Source organism: Periplaneta americana, chromosome 17, assembly GCF_040183065.1.
Source record: "Periplaneta americana isolate PAMFEO1 chromosome 17, P.americana_PAMFEO1_priV1, whole genome shotgun sequence".
NCBI classification, from domain to species: Eukaryota; Metazoa; Arthropoda; class Insecta; order Blattodea; family Blattidae; genus Periplaneta; species Periplaneta americana.
This window is the reverse complement of record NC_091133.1, coordinates 116,517,521-116,534,978: the sequence shown is the minus strand read 5'-3', so window position 1 is coordinate 116,534,978 and position 17,458 is coordinate 116,517,521. Positions and strand designations below refer to the sequence as shown.

The 17,458-nt window shown below is 33.2% G+C and overlaps 1 protein-coding gene across 1 annotated transcript in view; it reads right to left on the bottom strand.

The window, feature by feature from the left end:
- Positions 1 to 345: 345 nt before the first annotated feature.
- The window catches only part of LOC138693480 (EH domain-containing protein 3-like), a 28,026-nt gene continuing 10,913 nt past the window's right edge, over positions 346 to 17,458 (bottom strand). Inside the window, exons 3-6 of the mRNA XM_069817472.1 lie at positions 16,020 to 16,338; positions 12,739 to 12,909; positions 11,781 to 11,982; positions 346 to 11,082 (exon numbers count right to left, since the gene is read on the bottom strand). Of these exons, the coding sequence (XP_069673573.1) occupies positions 11,031 to 11,082; positions 11,781 to 11,982; positions 12,739 to 12,909; positions 16,020 to 16,338 (744 nt within the window). The 3' untranslated portion in view covers positions 346 to 11,030. The remainder of the gene's footprint in view (positions 11,083 to 11,780; positions 11,983 to 12,738; positions 12,910 to 16,019; positions 16,339 to 17,458) is intronic.

The window sequence follows — 17,458 nt, the reverse complement described above, 5'->3', positions numbered from 1 at the left end:
ATGAGCATGTTTGCTTGTCAGAGTAGCTGAGTTGCCATCTGATGTGAATGCCTACACTGTCACTTGATATACAAGATAATCTTGTGCATTTAATGCATTTAACTCACTTTATCAGCCAACTGAACACTAAGTATACTCACGGTTAGGGACTAATAAATTTTACGATTATCTTTTATTTCACCTTTAACTTCCCAACCTTATAGAGTTAGTCTGGGAAGCTAATTTTTTGTATTTATCAATCTGCTGTTGAGATGTAACAATGTGCGCCATTTCAGGGCAGATTTTGATATGGACTCTAACAGTTACCTTTTGTGTGTTTCAGTAAATAACAGAATACCTCAAGTAATCTATAATGAATAGTTTATTACATTTACAGCAACAAAAATGTCTTTCTTGTATCATAACTGTTTACTAGTTTCTAAAAGTATCTCACATATATTGAGAAAAATATATTCACTTCTTAATAATAAAAATATGAAAATTATGAGCATTCTAATACAATTCAACATTTATTTTTCACTTGTGGCTTGAAGTAAATATTTACAGTAAATATGTATATCAAACTGCACAGTGGTTTCATTGACTGTGCGAGGCCTGCCTTTCCAATGTCTAGTCTTTACTATTACAAAATGTCCATATAATAGTTTTACGTCATATAATCCATCTGCAAACCAAAGATGCTAATACATTCTTAACATATATTTCTATCATTAATTTACAGAATAAATTAATTTATCAACGTAGCCATATTTCGTAGTGCGAAATCTGCAATTCAGGCTAATGTTCCATTAACTTCAGAAGAGAGAGTGAGAAAAATCTATATCAAAATTAAATTTCTACAAAAATAGGTACCGGTGGGTACCTTTATTGTGGACTGAAAGAAAACGAAAATGCAGACCTTTTGACAAAGTAAGGTTATGCATTCCAACAAAGATTTAATTCTGAGATTTCGTTTTATTCAGCAGAATTAATACTAAAGAGAAATTATAAATGGACATTAACGTACTAAAGAAGTTAATGAAAATAAATCTTGATGCGAAATTTTAAACAATATAAATGTGATTCCTAATTGAGGACAACATTCTAAATGTGCTTTGAGATACTGATGAAAAATACACTGCGAAATGCATGTTGAGATACCTACAACACTGTCCTTTGGCGCACAAATGAGTCACAATTGAGCTACGACAAAGACAATTTAGTATGATATCCTCATATGGATGTTCCTCCCTTAGATTTAATAAAATTAAATTTTAGAAATTGACACTTATCACATTTAGAATGTTAGGTTTTTAATTTTCCAAGAACAGCAGTGGCTATCTTCAGACTAGTGACTAACAGTGCATCTCTTCAGAATTGGAACTTATAATCACCAAAAAGTGTTCTCTGTAGAGAAGAATATTCAACTATAAACTTGCAGCACATACTAAACTGTAAAGCTATCGAAACTTCAGACAAAAGTGTTAATAACATCACAGAAGTTTACTGGTATATCAGAAAACAAAAGGAGAAAATCTAACCTTATGAGCATTTGTTTAATTAATTTTAATTTCTGTCAATAAGAACTATTTACTTAAAGCTAAGTTGTGCTCCTGCAGTACATTATATTACATATATACACATGCATCTGTACAATGTAATAATACATGAGAACTTTGATGTGTAACGATTTTATAAATAAACATATTAAAACAAGACTGGAAAGTATTTGCCTTCAATACGATTTTAGACTTTCATGGCATTTAGTGTGGTGGGACATAGCTGGGTTTTTGCTATCTTATAGACGTAGGCTTTGGAATTATCACCGTCATCATGGAAGGCAAGAAAAGGGGAACCTACCTGATGAAGCGATTACCGAGAGCTAATTTTCAAGGTGACATAATTCTGAAGAACAACTCTTCTTTGTTGATAGAGCTGATATCCAAATCTAAAATACTGCAAGTTTCTATGTCTTTGAGACTATAATACAGCACAGAAAAAAAAAAAAAAATCCACCAACGCACTGTAATAATTTTCACCTAAATAAAGTGCAATTGTAATTTGATAGTTTAGTCTATAATAATAATAATAATAATAATAAAGATGATAAAATCTATACTAATAATACACTTGTAATCTATTTGTGTTTGGTAATTTTCGGTTTTACAAAAATAATTGGTGTTAGCATTTATAATAATGGGAAAATCCTACAGGAGTTATGATTTTATTCTAAAACTAGTATGTAACTGGAAAACTTAAGAAAAATTAAATTTAGAATGTTATTTCTATTCAGTCTTTCTTCTTCAGCACGTTTCTGTTGTTCAGGACTAAATTTACGTTTTATACTCAGCTCGGGCATATTCCCCAACGTATTGTGCTCCATATTGATCTCAAGGTGTCCCAAAATTCTTATATTTCAATAAAATTTCGAAATAAAAGAAAATGTAATAATTAAAACATGTAAACTTGTCAGAATTTAAACATTAACTGGTCGCCATGACAGTTTTAAGCCATTTCCAGTAATATGATTGGCTGAAGTGGTCATATCCACACTTGAAACAAACTACATACAGAGGAGTCTGATTATGAAAATAACAACATACTTCAACGTTCACAAAAGCATGTAAATTATCGTTTCCGAAATAAACGGACAACAGATTTGGAAAGAGAGCAAAAAATACTGTAAGAGCCAATCCTTAACTAAATTTCGATAAAAGATGGCATATGTCCATCTTTGATACCAGATCTATTCACAACCCATACTTCGTCAGCATATTCAAGAAGACATCTGAAAAACACCTGATTTTTTTTTTTAAAGAATATGGCAATCTATGACACAATGACTGCAGGCTTGCATTCAGGCTGAAGGCAGTTATTTTTTTTTTACATTTCCTGTAACGGTAAGCAGCTCTACATTATTGAAGTAGAAACATGACTATAACTTGGAACTAAGATCAAATGGGACAAATGTCTATATGGACTTTTTGCATTGTTTTTGTTTCCTGTCAACTGATGAAGTGGGTTCCACATGTTACAAGACACTCGGGTATAATACAAGTGTGAGGATGTCATTTTATTAATTTTAAAACATTAAACAGCACAGAAGTTTAAGAAGTACGGGGGAACACAAATTCAAAACCATTTTCATCATAGGAACATCATTCAATAATTTATTTTCTTATTCTGGGTTCCAGACATACCAATCACTGTCAATGGAAAAATATATATAATATAAATATGCATACACATATTCAATAAACATTTCTTTTCTTTCTTCACAGTACAAGAATCATGATTTCTTATTATAATACTAAAGCACCATTCCAATTATATTCGTATTCAAATTTCCAGATAATATGGAAATTATAAACTACAAGCAAGGTCTGTGTGTGTGTATGTGTGTGTGTGAATGTACATGCCAAGCATGTCCATGTATGTATTTATGTATGTACACACACAGATGTACTGATACAAATGCCACTTACAAGAGTATGATTGTAGAATTTAACACGTGACCTCTAATGTTGCATTACAAAAAGCAATTTCACTAATAATGTGGACAATTATAACATACAACATTCTTCCTCATTATAGTCTATGTCTTTGGCATGAAACGCTCAGTTTTAAAACATTGCACATTTTACTTATGTTACATAGATTACAATAGAGAGGAATTATGTTAAGGCTGCAGTACAGAACTTCATTTTTTTTATTACATTACGAAGTTATAAGCCATCTAGTTACACAGTATGAGCCACGTTTCATTTCAGGAGAAAGTACTGAAAATAAACAAGACAGAGGTTAATAAAAGGCTTTTGTAAAATAATAATAAAAATAGCATTATATGCACACATTCATTTGAAAAAAAAAAGTGCGGGTTTAGCAATTAAAGGCTAACAAATTTCGTGATCATGAAAACTGAATAAGCACACATCTTTGGCTAAGTTAGAGACCTGAAATCTAACACTGTCTTCTAATTACGAATCGCACACTTCAGTAATAAAATGAATACATATATGTATCAATTATTAACATGTTGAAAATTGAAGCGGGGAAAGAAAATAACTTCTATAAAGTCTGAGCACTTGACACTACCTCCCTTCAACATTTTATAAATCCTTCTCACTGCTGCTAAGGAAACCAAGACACAAATCTGAGCTGTCTCCTGAAAACTTTCCGTCTTTATGCAAAAAGTAAGGAACCTAATCAACAATAATCATAAACATTTACAAAATAGATCACCTTTGTCATTCGAAATAAGGTTTCATTCTAAAAATGCTTCTTACTGGCCAGCTTTAAAATGCAAAGCACACATCTAAACTGAACACACCCCAGACATACCCAACTTATTTTACTAATTCCATGGAAGATCAAGTACAGCTTTATACCATGAAATTCTCTCTTTATGAAGATACAGTAGCTCTATATTAAAACACATCCACAGCATAAATAAAAGCACACGATTAACACAGTTTTAAATTCCACAGCAAAGAAATGCTTAGATATAAATTTTGTCTTCCATTTTAAGTCAAATATTTGTATAATGTAATGCAGAAAGTTCGCTTCTACTTTAGATACCGTAAAGGAATGAAAACTAAGACAATTTTATATTTATCTGAAACTTATAATTTGGTAAAAACATTAAAAATATTTTAGCAACATTCATTTATTCCTCATTTCTCGTGAAAAACAAAAACTGAACAGACTACAGTGGACTTTATGTTGTCAGCAAACAGCTAGATACATTAAGAAGATTGATTGATGAAGACAAAGGAAGATAGTGATAACGTACAAAGTTCGGTTAGATAATATTAACAGAAGAATGTAGTCTAAGAAGAACACGAATTTAGAAAACATATCTTTAATAGTACATTATGATACAAGGTTGAAAAGTGCTTTTTACAAAATCGAGGAAAAGTCTGAAAAACGAGATTTTATAATGCACTTTACAAACGTCTATTGTACAACAATTTTTGCACCATCATATTTTTAAAATTGTAAATACAATATATCTTGCATTTTAAATTTAGAGCAATATTATTCCAAAGCGTTCGCAAAACTGCACTGTAATAGTAACTAAGTAACAATAAGTGCACTGTAATGGGTCTATTTCAGTATAGTTTTATGTTGTGAAGAATGGTTTCCCTAGTAACAAGTTTCTGGGTGGGAATTTTAACTTTCAAGGCCTAACCTCAAAAGCTGTAAATACAACAAAAAAACAATTGTGCAAAAAAGTAATTTAAGTGATATATTTTATTCCATTACAATGAAAAAAAAAAAAAACCCTTCGGTATATTTCAAGGTCTACTGATATTCTATACATAACTGAATTTCTGTGTTTAATGCTGATGGTACATGGTTTCAGATATAATATTATCAGGAGACCAAGTTTTAATTCTGTATTAGCATATCTAGAAAAGTACATATTATGTATTCTACATTTGGTTTTCAAGCATCAATTAACAAATCCCTACATGTCTGGACCTTTTCATCTCTATGCTATAGAAATTTTAACAATTCTCCAATGATCTGAAAGCCAAGCTCGGAAAAAAAAAGGGAACATTCAAGTGACAAATTAACTTCTTTTTAATCTCTAGCACTGCTTTAGTTTTCAATACACTGCAACATAACGACCAAAACATAACATCATGCCAAGCATTATATCAACTACTACCCTATTTACTTATGCAAACCTGAATGTAATAACTATACAACATTAAACAACTGTTTGAGAACTTGTAAAATATTGGCTTCGCAAGTTTCTGGAGAAAGGAGTCAAGCAGTGCAAATTTAACAACAATGTACAGTAAAACTTTTTTTATACATTTTTTCTGAAGTCCCTGCAAAATTTCTATATTTTCCATGTTAATTTATTTCGGTTATACGTCTTTCCTTTATACTTTTTTACACTTACATGGTGGTATTTTAAAACCCAGGCGATACAATCTAAATCAATTTTGTTCTAAATTAGTTTTCTGTGAAGATGTAAGAACGCGAAAATGAGTACATGTTCATTGTTAAAATTGCGACCCACGTTGAAATTCGAAGCTGTCCAGGTTTGTCTCCAACAATCTTTTGTCCTTTAATGACGTCATTACTGCTTTAGAAACAGTGAAACATTTTATAATACTACATGATGTAGCTGAATAAATTACAGAAAAGTTTTCACAATTTGAGGGTATCGTTTATTCCTTAGGAGCAAGCAGTCCAAAATAATTTTTTTTTTTTGTAAAATAATTACGTGTTAAGTGAAGGTCAAGGTAAGTCATGGTTTAATTCGTTCTTCCCATACTACAGTCTTCAAATGCTATTTCAGATGTTATTAAATGTTATTTCAGTAATATGTTTTTCTCGCTTATGCGTATTTTTCTTCAGATCCCTGTAAAAAGATATAAATGAAGTTTTACTGGATAACATTACATTTTCTATTAAGTATTATGGGAATCAAGAGCATAGTAATTACTACAAACACAAAAGTGAAATAATTTGTGGTCACAAGTAAAGAAGCAACTTCTGACAGTTCTTTAATGTATATTTTTGAACTCCCATCCGCTCTTGGAATCCTTCAGCATCACTGCTCTCATTTGTCACAGATTCATTCTTCATTCATTGTCTTCATTCAGAAGAAAGCAATAAGAATTATCCCAGAAGTACCAAGCAAAGCACATTGTAAACCACAGGAGTCCATCTTAACAGTTGTTAATGAATATATTCTGGAACTCCTTCTTTACATCAAAAAAATCTTTATGGCTTCACCAGTAGGATGGATAAACATGAATATAATACTCGGAATAAAGAAAAACTGGACATACCATTTTGCAGACTATCCAAAGTTAAAAGTAGTCCTAACATGTTGGGCTGTAGAATGTTCAACATGTTACCACAGGAAGTGTCACTTGACATATTCAAAGTCAAAGTGAAAACGTGGCTTCTTAGAAACCCATTCTATTCTGTGCAAGAATATTTTCAATCAGAAAATCAAGCTGTAGATATCTTTTAGGTTTCTTTCTCTGAATTGTATTATTATTTTGTAATATATTAGGAAATTCTCATAAATTGTTAAGTTAATTCTTGTTTTAGTGTATATAAACGGAGCAAATCAAATAATATTTGTGATCAGTGTGTTACAATTTTCATCTAGATATTAGCCTATTTTTGATAATCTTGACTCTCAATTGTAAACTCTAAGGAGTATTTGTGATCATTTTGTTTTATGTTTAGTGTTGTAATAGAATAATTTTCATTTTCGCACGATAATTTCACACGTGTAATTTGACAATGTCATTAGTTTTTGCTATAACGACAGCTAATAAATACTATACTATACTATTCACATTCCTCTATGCATTTATTATGCGGGGAACTTTTTTTTAAATTTTACTGCGAAAAATTGAGGTGCGTCCATTACGCGAGTAAATACAGTATTGTTCTGTTATAATTACATGATTCAGCTTGTTCATATACGTCTTCAATAAACTACAAATATGAAACATAACTGACCGTATATATCGATTGTAATAATGGCAGCATCCATAGATAAGGAAGACTGGAATAGCATATAAACTGCAGTTTTACTATTTTCATGTAATATTCTTATTAATGTTGTGGTGATTCAGAGTGTGTATAGGAAAACATATATACCTACAGAAAATGGACAAGGAAATACGAACAAAAGGGAGGCAATAAACCAGGGAATGAAACAGGGATGCCCATTGTCACCAGCAATTTTTAATGTATACATAGACGCAGTCATTGAATAATGGCAAAGTATTTTAACAGAACATTTTATAGTCGACAAAGAGAGCATAGACACTCTTTTGTTTGCTGATGACCAAGTGATTTTCAGTAATTCAGAGGACAGTTTGCAATAGCAACAAATAAGTTATTGAAATAATTATTAAAGATTATAATCTTAAAAAATCATTAACAAAAATTAAAGCAATGGGCTTTCTGGGGACTAAGCATCTAATGACCAAAATAGTAATCGAGGATAAAATAATTGAGCAGGTGAGTAGTTTCAATTGTTTTGGGTTGCAACGTATCCTACTGCGAAAATAACGATGTTAACAACAAAATAAATAAATTCCAGAGAATGTGCGGTACAATAAAAAGAACTTTATCCCGGAAAACACTAAAAGAGACCCAACTAAAATTCTATAAAGTAATGACAGTCCCTGTTCTTATGTATGGCAGCGAAAACTGGGCATTGACTCGATCAGAAAGAAGAAGGATAGAGGCTGCAGAGATGAGATTTTTGAGATCAGTGGCAGGATACACTCTATTGGACCAGAAAAGAAGCACAGACATAAGGACGCAACTGGGAATTTTCAACTTAAACGACACATTAGCAAGACAATAGAAAAACTGAAAGGACATATTTTAAGGATGAATGAAGACAGATTCCCCAAAAAAATACTGAACTACAGACCGGAAGGAAGGAGGAATGTCGGAAGACCCCGCAATAGATGGGAGGACACTTTCCAAGAGGAAGGAACAGGCCACCAGGCCTAAACCTTGAAGATGATGATGTTGTAAAATAAAAATATATGAATACTTTAAAATCAATTCATATTAAATGATAATGTGAACATGTTATAAAGTCGTATTTACATGTTTTAAAAAAAATTAATCTCAGAAAAATAGTTTTCCACCTCACCTCCTCAGAAAATGATATAATTTCGTATCGGAATGTCTTTTGCAGCCCAGTGTACATATTAGGTCTATAAAATTTATGTATGTTACAGTGGCGGCTTCTCAAGGGGGTTGCAGGTTTGTACACCTCCCAGTAATGTTCCTAATCTCCTGGCTTTGTTACTATTAAAAATATATATATATTTTTTTTACTATTTCATTCATGACTATCTGCAGCTGGCGTCTTGTTTTGTACGTCTGCAGGAGCCTTCGAGCCTCTTGGTTTGCAAAGATGTTGAAAACCTATGAAAGGTAGTTTATAGAGATGTTCAGCTAGTGTGGGGACAGGGGGTTAGAGGCGTGGTCTACTGCTTTCCTCATTGAGAATTGTTTGTCGCACTCCCTGACATGGACACCAACGTCAGTGCAGAAGAAACTAAATTCACTGGGAAAATATCTGTTTCAACTAGACATTTTTCCGAAGTAATAAGCATGAAAAATGTATTCATTCGGCTTGTGCAACAAACAGTCGCATATTTCGCATATTACTTTCTGAATATGCATCCACACAAACGGCACAATACATAAAGGAGCTTGTATTTTGCTTTAAAGTTGTAAGAGTTGTCATTCTGACAATAAGTGCTGCTATCTCCCGACAGCATACGAAAGCTGCATTTGAATTTTATGAACGAAAACGTTGCACTTGGTACTTGGTAGCATTCTGATGACGATTCTGTGCTCAAATGTTTTTCATGAGGGTAAATCGCAATATAGAGAGCTCCGCCCACGACCCCTTCCACTTTTGGACTTTCTGTATAAATAGGTATGCTTGTATTTAGTCATTTTACTTATTAATTGCATATACATAAGCCTTATATGTATACCCCCTCAGGTATACACGGTTTTAAACTTTAAAGTAAAGTATGTTTAACTCCTCTTCGATATCCATTGTGCACCACCATATTTTCAAACCACCAGCCGCCACTGGTATGTTATTTATTTGTCCATAAAACAAACAAGAAAAGTGATTTTCCAGAGTAACGAGAAAGCAACAGACTAGGTTCGAACCTAAGAATCCAGGGCGTGGTGATGACAATACCATCAATTGGATAAGGATGTGAACTCTTCTGTTCTTTCACTCCTTCATTCTGCTGGTAGAGCTGTTTTGTTCCAGTCATACATGTTGCAATGACATAGAATGTTAACAAGTACAAACAGTAATTGCTTGGCTTTACAAATTTACCTGACAAAGTATTTAATCTAAAATTATGTAGAAAATAATATGTAATGCCGCAAGTCACATTAACACAAGTTTACACATGGAATGAACGTACATAATTACATTGTAATACACAAAAAGTACAACTTCAAAAATTTTCATTACTATTAATATAATATGCTGTACATTATTTATATAAGCTTCATTTCCTTCAGAACCACCTAATGATTCATGTTTCACATAAACATGATAATCCAAAACCCTTTCCACACCATTATTTCACACATGTAATATAAATGCCATTATCAGCCTGGGCAACAAAGACTGATTCTTCTATGTTGAAGTATCTTACATTGCTGTGAAAAATGGGAACAATCCTGGTCTGTAAGGCCACAAAATATATGCTATATCATAAGTTCTCGAACCTGCAAACTTTTTATCTCTGCAGATTGCAAGAAAAGTGAAGAAGTTACACATTCATGTACTCACAACTAAGAAAAGTCAAACTGAAATATCATATGTTCTATAATTTTCTACAGAAAGAAGCTTAAAAGTTAAAGGTTTTTCATTCTCATACCATTACTGAGGCCAGTCGGCATACAACTTCTTGCGATTGCTGAGAATCCCACGATTATGCCAGATTTTTATTATCAAAATTTCTTTATATGTACAATTATTTACAACATTCAAAATGGACATAAATTTATTACAAACCCCATTTCATACAATTCTCCTTAAAAAATAAGAGGGCATAATGACTGTCATAGCTATAGGTTTATGCTACATTATTTAATGAAATGGAATATAAATGCAGAATGTCATATTGCAAATTTCTGTTTTAATTAATTCATAATTCACAGAATTCAGATTTGTTTCATTGACATCATAAATTTGCCAAAACATTTAATATTTAATCTAATAAAATGAGCAATTTATTTCAAAATTTAAAAAAAAAAGAGAGAGAGAAAGAATTAAGGTGATTTACAAGTCTCTTGTCTGTATATAATGCAAGATTAAGCTAAATATTGCTATCATGGGGTTAAACTTATTTCCAAAACTGAAACTGTACACATGGCACAATATCTGAATATGATTAAATAGCATCAACGAAAATTGAAAACCCAACATAAAGATAATACATGAATACAAAATTTCCAGAAAGCAGAAGTGGCAGTTCTTCATATTTGAAGCATATAGAGAGTTATAGCCGGCACCGGCATCGAGGAGAAGAGCTGTGGTCCCTCTTCAACACACTAGAAACACGAGGTTAACTGTTAATTTGATCAATGATATTTCAGAAGAAAATGTGAGAACTGTTGTTTCAATTTAATACTAGATGGAAGTTTTCAGCAACAGCCAACAGTTGCGTTTTTATACATAGTTAAATGTATTTTCTAACATTTAGAACAGAAAATACAAGGTGGGTCAAAAGTCACTTTCCTCAATATCTGTATGTGTGTACCTAATATGAAACCTAAGAATGAATATTGGGGAAAGCAACTTTTGACCCCATCTTGTTTATTATTCCAATACACGAAATACTATATTTAACATAGAAAAAAAAGTTGCATTTAAATACGGGTAAGACACAATGTGGTGGGTAATTCAGTACGAACGAAGGAATACTCTGAAAGTATTCCCTTATCCAAATTTTTATGAATTGTGAGTCCTACATATTACATTCAGCAATCATCCAACACTCCACACCTAATTACATGACAAAAAGCCACAAATTTATTAAAAAAGTGCTTCTTTACTAAATTATAAGATTATGTATGTACACTGACGTACAAACAGTGTAACTGTACATATTTCCTAGCATCAAAGTGGTACACTGACGTTAACGGTGATAATAATAATGATGATGATGCAAGTCTTTTATGTCAAAACGATTGTGCCTAAGTGTTAGTGTGTAAATAATTTAGTGTTAGTTGAGAGTAATGTATGTTACATGTCTCGTTTAGACGGTGGTATGAGATGGTCTGGCAGCTCAGAAGGGAGGTCATGGCCATCCAGCTTGACGTTTATCAGGTGCATGGCTAATGCAAACTCATCTGCATCTAGGAGGCCATCCTTATCGATGTCCGAAAGTTTCCAAATCTTCCCGAGAACTGAATTAGGCAATTTCGATTTCACCATCTCACTTTTAGCAGCTGAAATAAACACATGAAATACATGAACATAGGCGAAACATAACATTTTAAATTTTTTTAAATGTTTACATGTTTAATAGGGATCACTTACAAAAGGGTCACTGATTACGTGTGTGTAGAAATATTTCGTAATTTTATTTAACACTGGAATAACGGAAGTTCTACAGAAAAGTTACATTATTACAGCAATTTATAGTTCTCTAAAAATATAAGTATATATCCAATGCAACTGACACATATGATAGATCATGATTTTTATTATAAATTGAAAGGATCTTTATGTGTAGAAATAACATGAAATTACGACTTACTCAAAATTGACTGTAACAATCAAAATACCCCTCATTTCTCGTGAAAAACAACAACTGAATAGACTACAATGGACTATAGTGGACTTTATGTTGTCAGCAAACAGCTGGATACATTAAGAAGACTGATTGATCCCTTATTTTCAGAATTCTTACAAAATTCGTAATATTGAAGTGACTGGCCTCTTTTTTGGGAGCAACAGACCATTTCTAAATTCTTTCAGCAATACAAGGAAAAGTATAAGCTTCATAAAAAGCTCCAAGACGACATAATTTACTACAATTGAATCACAATATTGAAAAACCCCACATGTCCATAGTTTTTTGAAACTGAGTTATATATGATTTCGTATTCTAAACATGTAGACTCATGATATTATGCAGAGAACCCAGCTTAATTTTCACATTCTAAAAGTCTGATATTAGAACAGGGATCCAAGCCACTTACCGGCACCTGTCACTTTTCCATCCACTGGGTTCAAAGTGTCGAACATGGCATCATATTTGTATCTCTCCTTGCTGACTATCCACTCCGGTTCTCCAGATCCTGCATCAATTCCCTCTCCCCGCTTGTAGCCAAATGGACTGACTGTGTCTTCAACACCTTCAAATGCACCACCTGAATGAAAACATAATGAAAATCACTAAACACACCAACATACAACAACTTTAATTTATGTATGTTACTACATAATGTATTCTAGTCATGATGCACCTCAATGATATCAAACTGAAGTAGATGATGTACATGACTGTACGTCCCATTTAACCACCTGTCTTATATTGGCAATTAAAAAAAAGACTCTCATACTTATTACTATTATTATTTTATTACTATTTTATTATTATTTTTTAAGTGTTATTAGCATTATATGGTACTAATTTTTATTGTATTTATCTGATGCATGTAACCTATAAGATAAAACATTGTAATAAATATAAATTAGATCATTTTTTAAATTAATATCAGTATATATCTTCAATAAATGATTCCTTAGCATCGCCACAGATACACTTGATTGTACTTGTCTCCATATCTTGTCACTAGAAAGTTCTTGAAATTTATATTTTCCCCGCCATTCATAAAATATTTTGATATGATACCTCTTGCACAAAGGAGAGATCTATAACTGAAACTCGATTAATATATTTCAGTATTATTTGTATTTATCCAGGTAATAATGAACAGTTTGACTCGTAGACATTTGGTTTTTGCAGCATTAACTTCCCATGATTGTACGAGAAGATTCGAAGAGAACGGCAGTTACGTAGACTTTCAGCTCCCCACTACTACCATTAATGCACAACACAATGTCAATACGGCGGTTGCTGTCGTCTGCGATACAATGAACTTTTCTGTTGATTTTCGAGTTCGTCATTTTTTCCGGTTATTATATGCTTATTTAAGTTGTGTTAACTCTCGCTAATGGTTTTATATTTTATTTTATCCGTCTTAGTATTTATTTTATTATTATAAATATTTTTGTTTTATCGCTGTTATTATTATTATTATTATTATTATTAATGAATTATTTTGTATTACAATCTTTGTATCATTTCTGTCACGATTATTCTATTGTTGTTGTTGTTGTTGTTATTATTATTATTATTATTATTATTATTATTGTTGTTACTATTATTTATATCATCAGCATTATTATTTGAACCCTGTAAAATTTATGTAGATTACTGGACTGTACCCGAGCATGAGCATATGCTCATTTCGGGTATCTATTCATATGTATTCAATTCAAATGTAAATTGTAAATAAATTTGAATTTGAATTTGACAATTTGACTATGATGTACTGAAGTACATAATTATATTTCCGTACAGGAATTCTACATTACCATATGGTGAAGAATGGGTAGAACAGAGAAAATTCTCTCTGGCACTGGGATTCGATCTCAGGTTTTCAGCTCTACATGGTGATGCTTTATCCACTAAGCCACACCAGATTCTAGTTCCAATGCTAGATTGAATCCCTCTCAGTTTAAGTTCTACCTCTCAGTTTCCCTTTGGTGGCTTACCCTCATGCACTGCGTCACAGAATATGTGACAGTGGCACAATGTCCAACACACTATGTACAGAGATGCACTCATTACAAGTGACTAAGTGGCTAGAATCCAATAGAACAAGGCGCTGTCTTGAATCACGAAGTGGCTTAGTGGATAAAGTGTCAGCACGTAGAGCTGAAAACCTGGGTTCGAGTCCCAGTGGCGGAGAGAATTTTTCTCCAGTCTACCCATTCTTCACCAAATACTCTCATATTTACAAGAAGCAGAATGATTCTCTAAATTATATGTTATTAATTACACAAATTTCTAGAACATTGGTGGAGTGACAGTAGGAGGAAGAAAAATAAAGTGCATAAGATTTGCTGATGATATGACGTTCTTAGCACAAGAGGAGATAATACTAAGGGATATGCTACTGGAGCTAAATGACAGCTGTGAAGATAAATGAAAAGACAAAGACCACGGTTATCAGAAGAAAGCTAAAGAAAGTAAGCATGGGAATTCGAAAAGAGGCAATAGAACAAGTGGTCAGAAAACATAACTCCTAAAAAGGCCTTTTTTGCTGAAAGCACAGCCCTATATAAAACAGTTCTCTTTCGTTTGGTATTTGATATCTCCATCTAATCTTATGTTATTTTCATTCACATTTGTATGTAAACTAGAACTATGATTTGTATAGAAAAAATGAAAATAAAAATGCTTGTATCTCAAAACAGATTTTTTTTTTGGAGTTATTATGTTTTGAACAAACACCACAGATATTCTTGTAGCCTTTGTGCAGAATGAAGATTGTCCTTAAAGTGACCACATACTTGAACACTCACATTAACTAATCCACAAAAAGAACCTTCTTGTCTTTAAAATATACACATCTCACCTTTACGAATTTTCCGTATCGATATGTAAGTAACACTGTGTATTCACAGTTGTTCTGTAAAATGCATGACCTGAAAAGGATCACTAGACAAGAGCCAAACACTCAACTAACACTGCCTAGCAGCTTGAGTGAAAAATACCCTACCACTTTAATGGCTGCACAGCTACAAACAACGTACCGGTACATGTCATGACTAAGTTGGAAAAATACCTGAGAAACTTTGCACTTTAAAATAAAATTATCCATCTAATATAAAAAATATTTCCGTTAATATTAGAGGAGAAAAATTCGCTCCGGTGCCGGGGATCGAACCCGGGTCCTTGGTTCTATGTACCAAGAGCTCTCACCATTGAGCTAAGCCGAAGTTCAATCCACAGCACTGGATCGAACCCCTCTCCTCAAGTGTTTTTCCCTTTTTGGCCTGACTCCAAGTTGGGCATGTATGCTGACGTTTTATATTAAGTCAACTGCCATTATACAAGGAGCACACTCAGTTGAGTGACTTGGTGGCCGGGATTCCACAGTAATAGACACAGTAATCTGTACAGTAATATGCACATGTTGTTCGAAGAATCTACGTGAAGATTATTATTTTTTGGTCCTACAGAATACAGCTGTTATGGTAACAATTAATATTAGAGGGAGTACTCGGTACGTAGAACCAAGGACCCGGGTTCGATCCCTGGCGCCAGAGCGAATTTTTCTCCTCTAATATTAATTGTTACCATAACAGATGTATTCTGTAGGAGCAAAAAATAATAATCTTTACGTAAACTATTTCTGGTTTAATTTTCAGGATCGTGACACAATTGAGATAAATGATAAATTCCAACCTTTAACAAGTGGCTCAGAGACGGTGTGGACTTCGTCATGAGGAATCATGGCCATGAGGCGAGCAATGTCCTCTGCCAACATCTTATCCACCACCTCAATCAAGCGGGGCTTCAGTGGATGGAACTTCGTGAAATCGTGGTGTACAAGCAGTTCTTGCATTTTCTTCATTTCTGGGAAGTCTCCAGGAGAGATCTGGTGTTCTCTTTGCAACTGATCATAGATCTGCCCCAAATTCTTTATGAGCTCCTTCTTCTTCCCCTCTTTGCCGAACACTGAGGGCATGTCCTTTCTTAAAGCACTGATAATATATGCATGGACCTGCAAAAGAACAATTAATAATAAAGCCAAATGTTGAAACTCCAATATTTTGTTCTTAGTTTATTATTTAACGACAATGTATCAACTAGCAACCCTTAAACGATTAACTACAGAACTTTCTAATGCAGCTCAACCAATGGGATTAATGATTAATCAAGAGAAAACTAAGTATATGGTAATGCCTACCGCCAAAACTAGAAACATTCCTCAAAACATATCAGTAGGAGCTATGACGTTTGAAGCAGTTAAACAATTTAAATACTTGGGTGCCATAATCGATTACAACTGCGATATGAGCGTAACTGTTAAGGACGGAATACTGGCAGGCAACAGAGCATACTTTGCGAATGTTAAATTGCTTAGTAGTCTGCTAATTACGAGAACAACCGAACTAAACATATATCACACTTTAGTTCGACCAGTAATAACATATGGATCTGAGGCATGGACACTAACTAAAGTAGAAGATGATCTTCTACGGTGTTGAGAGAAAAATTCTAAGAAGAATAGACAGAGCAGTTTATGAAAACAACGAATGGCGGATATGTTATAATGAAGAAATCAATCAACTGATTGGAGAACAAGATATTGTCAAATTTATAAAATCCCAGAGGTTGAGATGGCTGGGACACATGCAGAGAATGGACGAAAACAGAATTCCCAAGAGAATATTACAAGGGAAAGTCCATAACAGAAGAAGGAAAGGAAGACCTGAGAAGAGATGGCTGGATGGGGTCATCAGGGACCTGGAAATAATGGGAGTGAGGGGTTGGAGAAAGAAGACTGAAGATAGGGTGGAATGGAGGACTGTTGTATGAGCGGTCAAAACCCACCCAGGGTTGTAGTGCCAGATGATGATGATGATGATGATGATGATGTATCAACTACCAAGTTATTCGGCATCAATGAGTGAGTGAGTGTTAATGTTTGGCAAACAAAAAAAGTGAAATGGCTTTCACTGTAACTAAGAGAGTTTCTATTGTGGAACATTTACTGAGAAAGAAAGCTTACAAGAAACTGAAGTGACGTTTTAGATGAGCATCCGGAAACACAAGTTCCTTCAAAATTGTAGTTATAAACATCTTCAGAGGAAGAGAACTACGGAATCTGTGTGTTATTA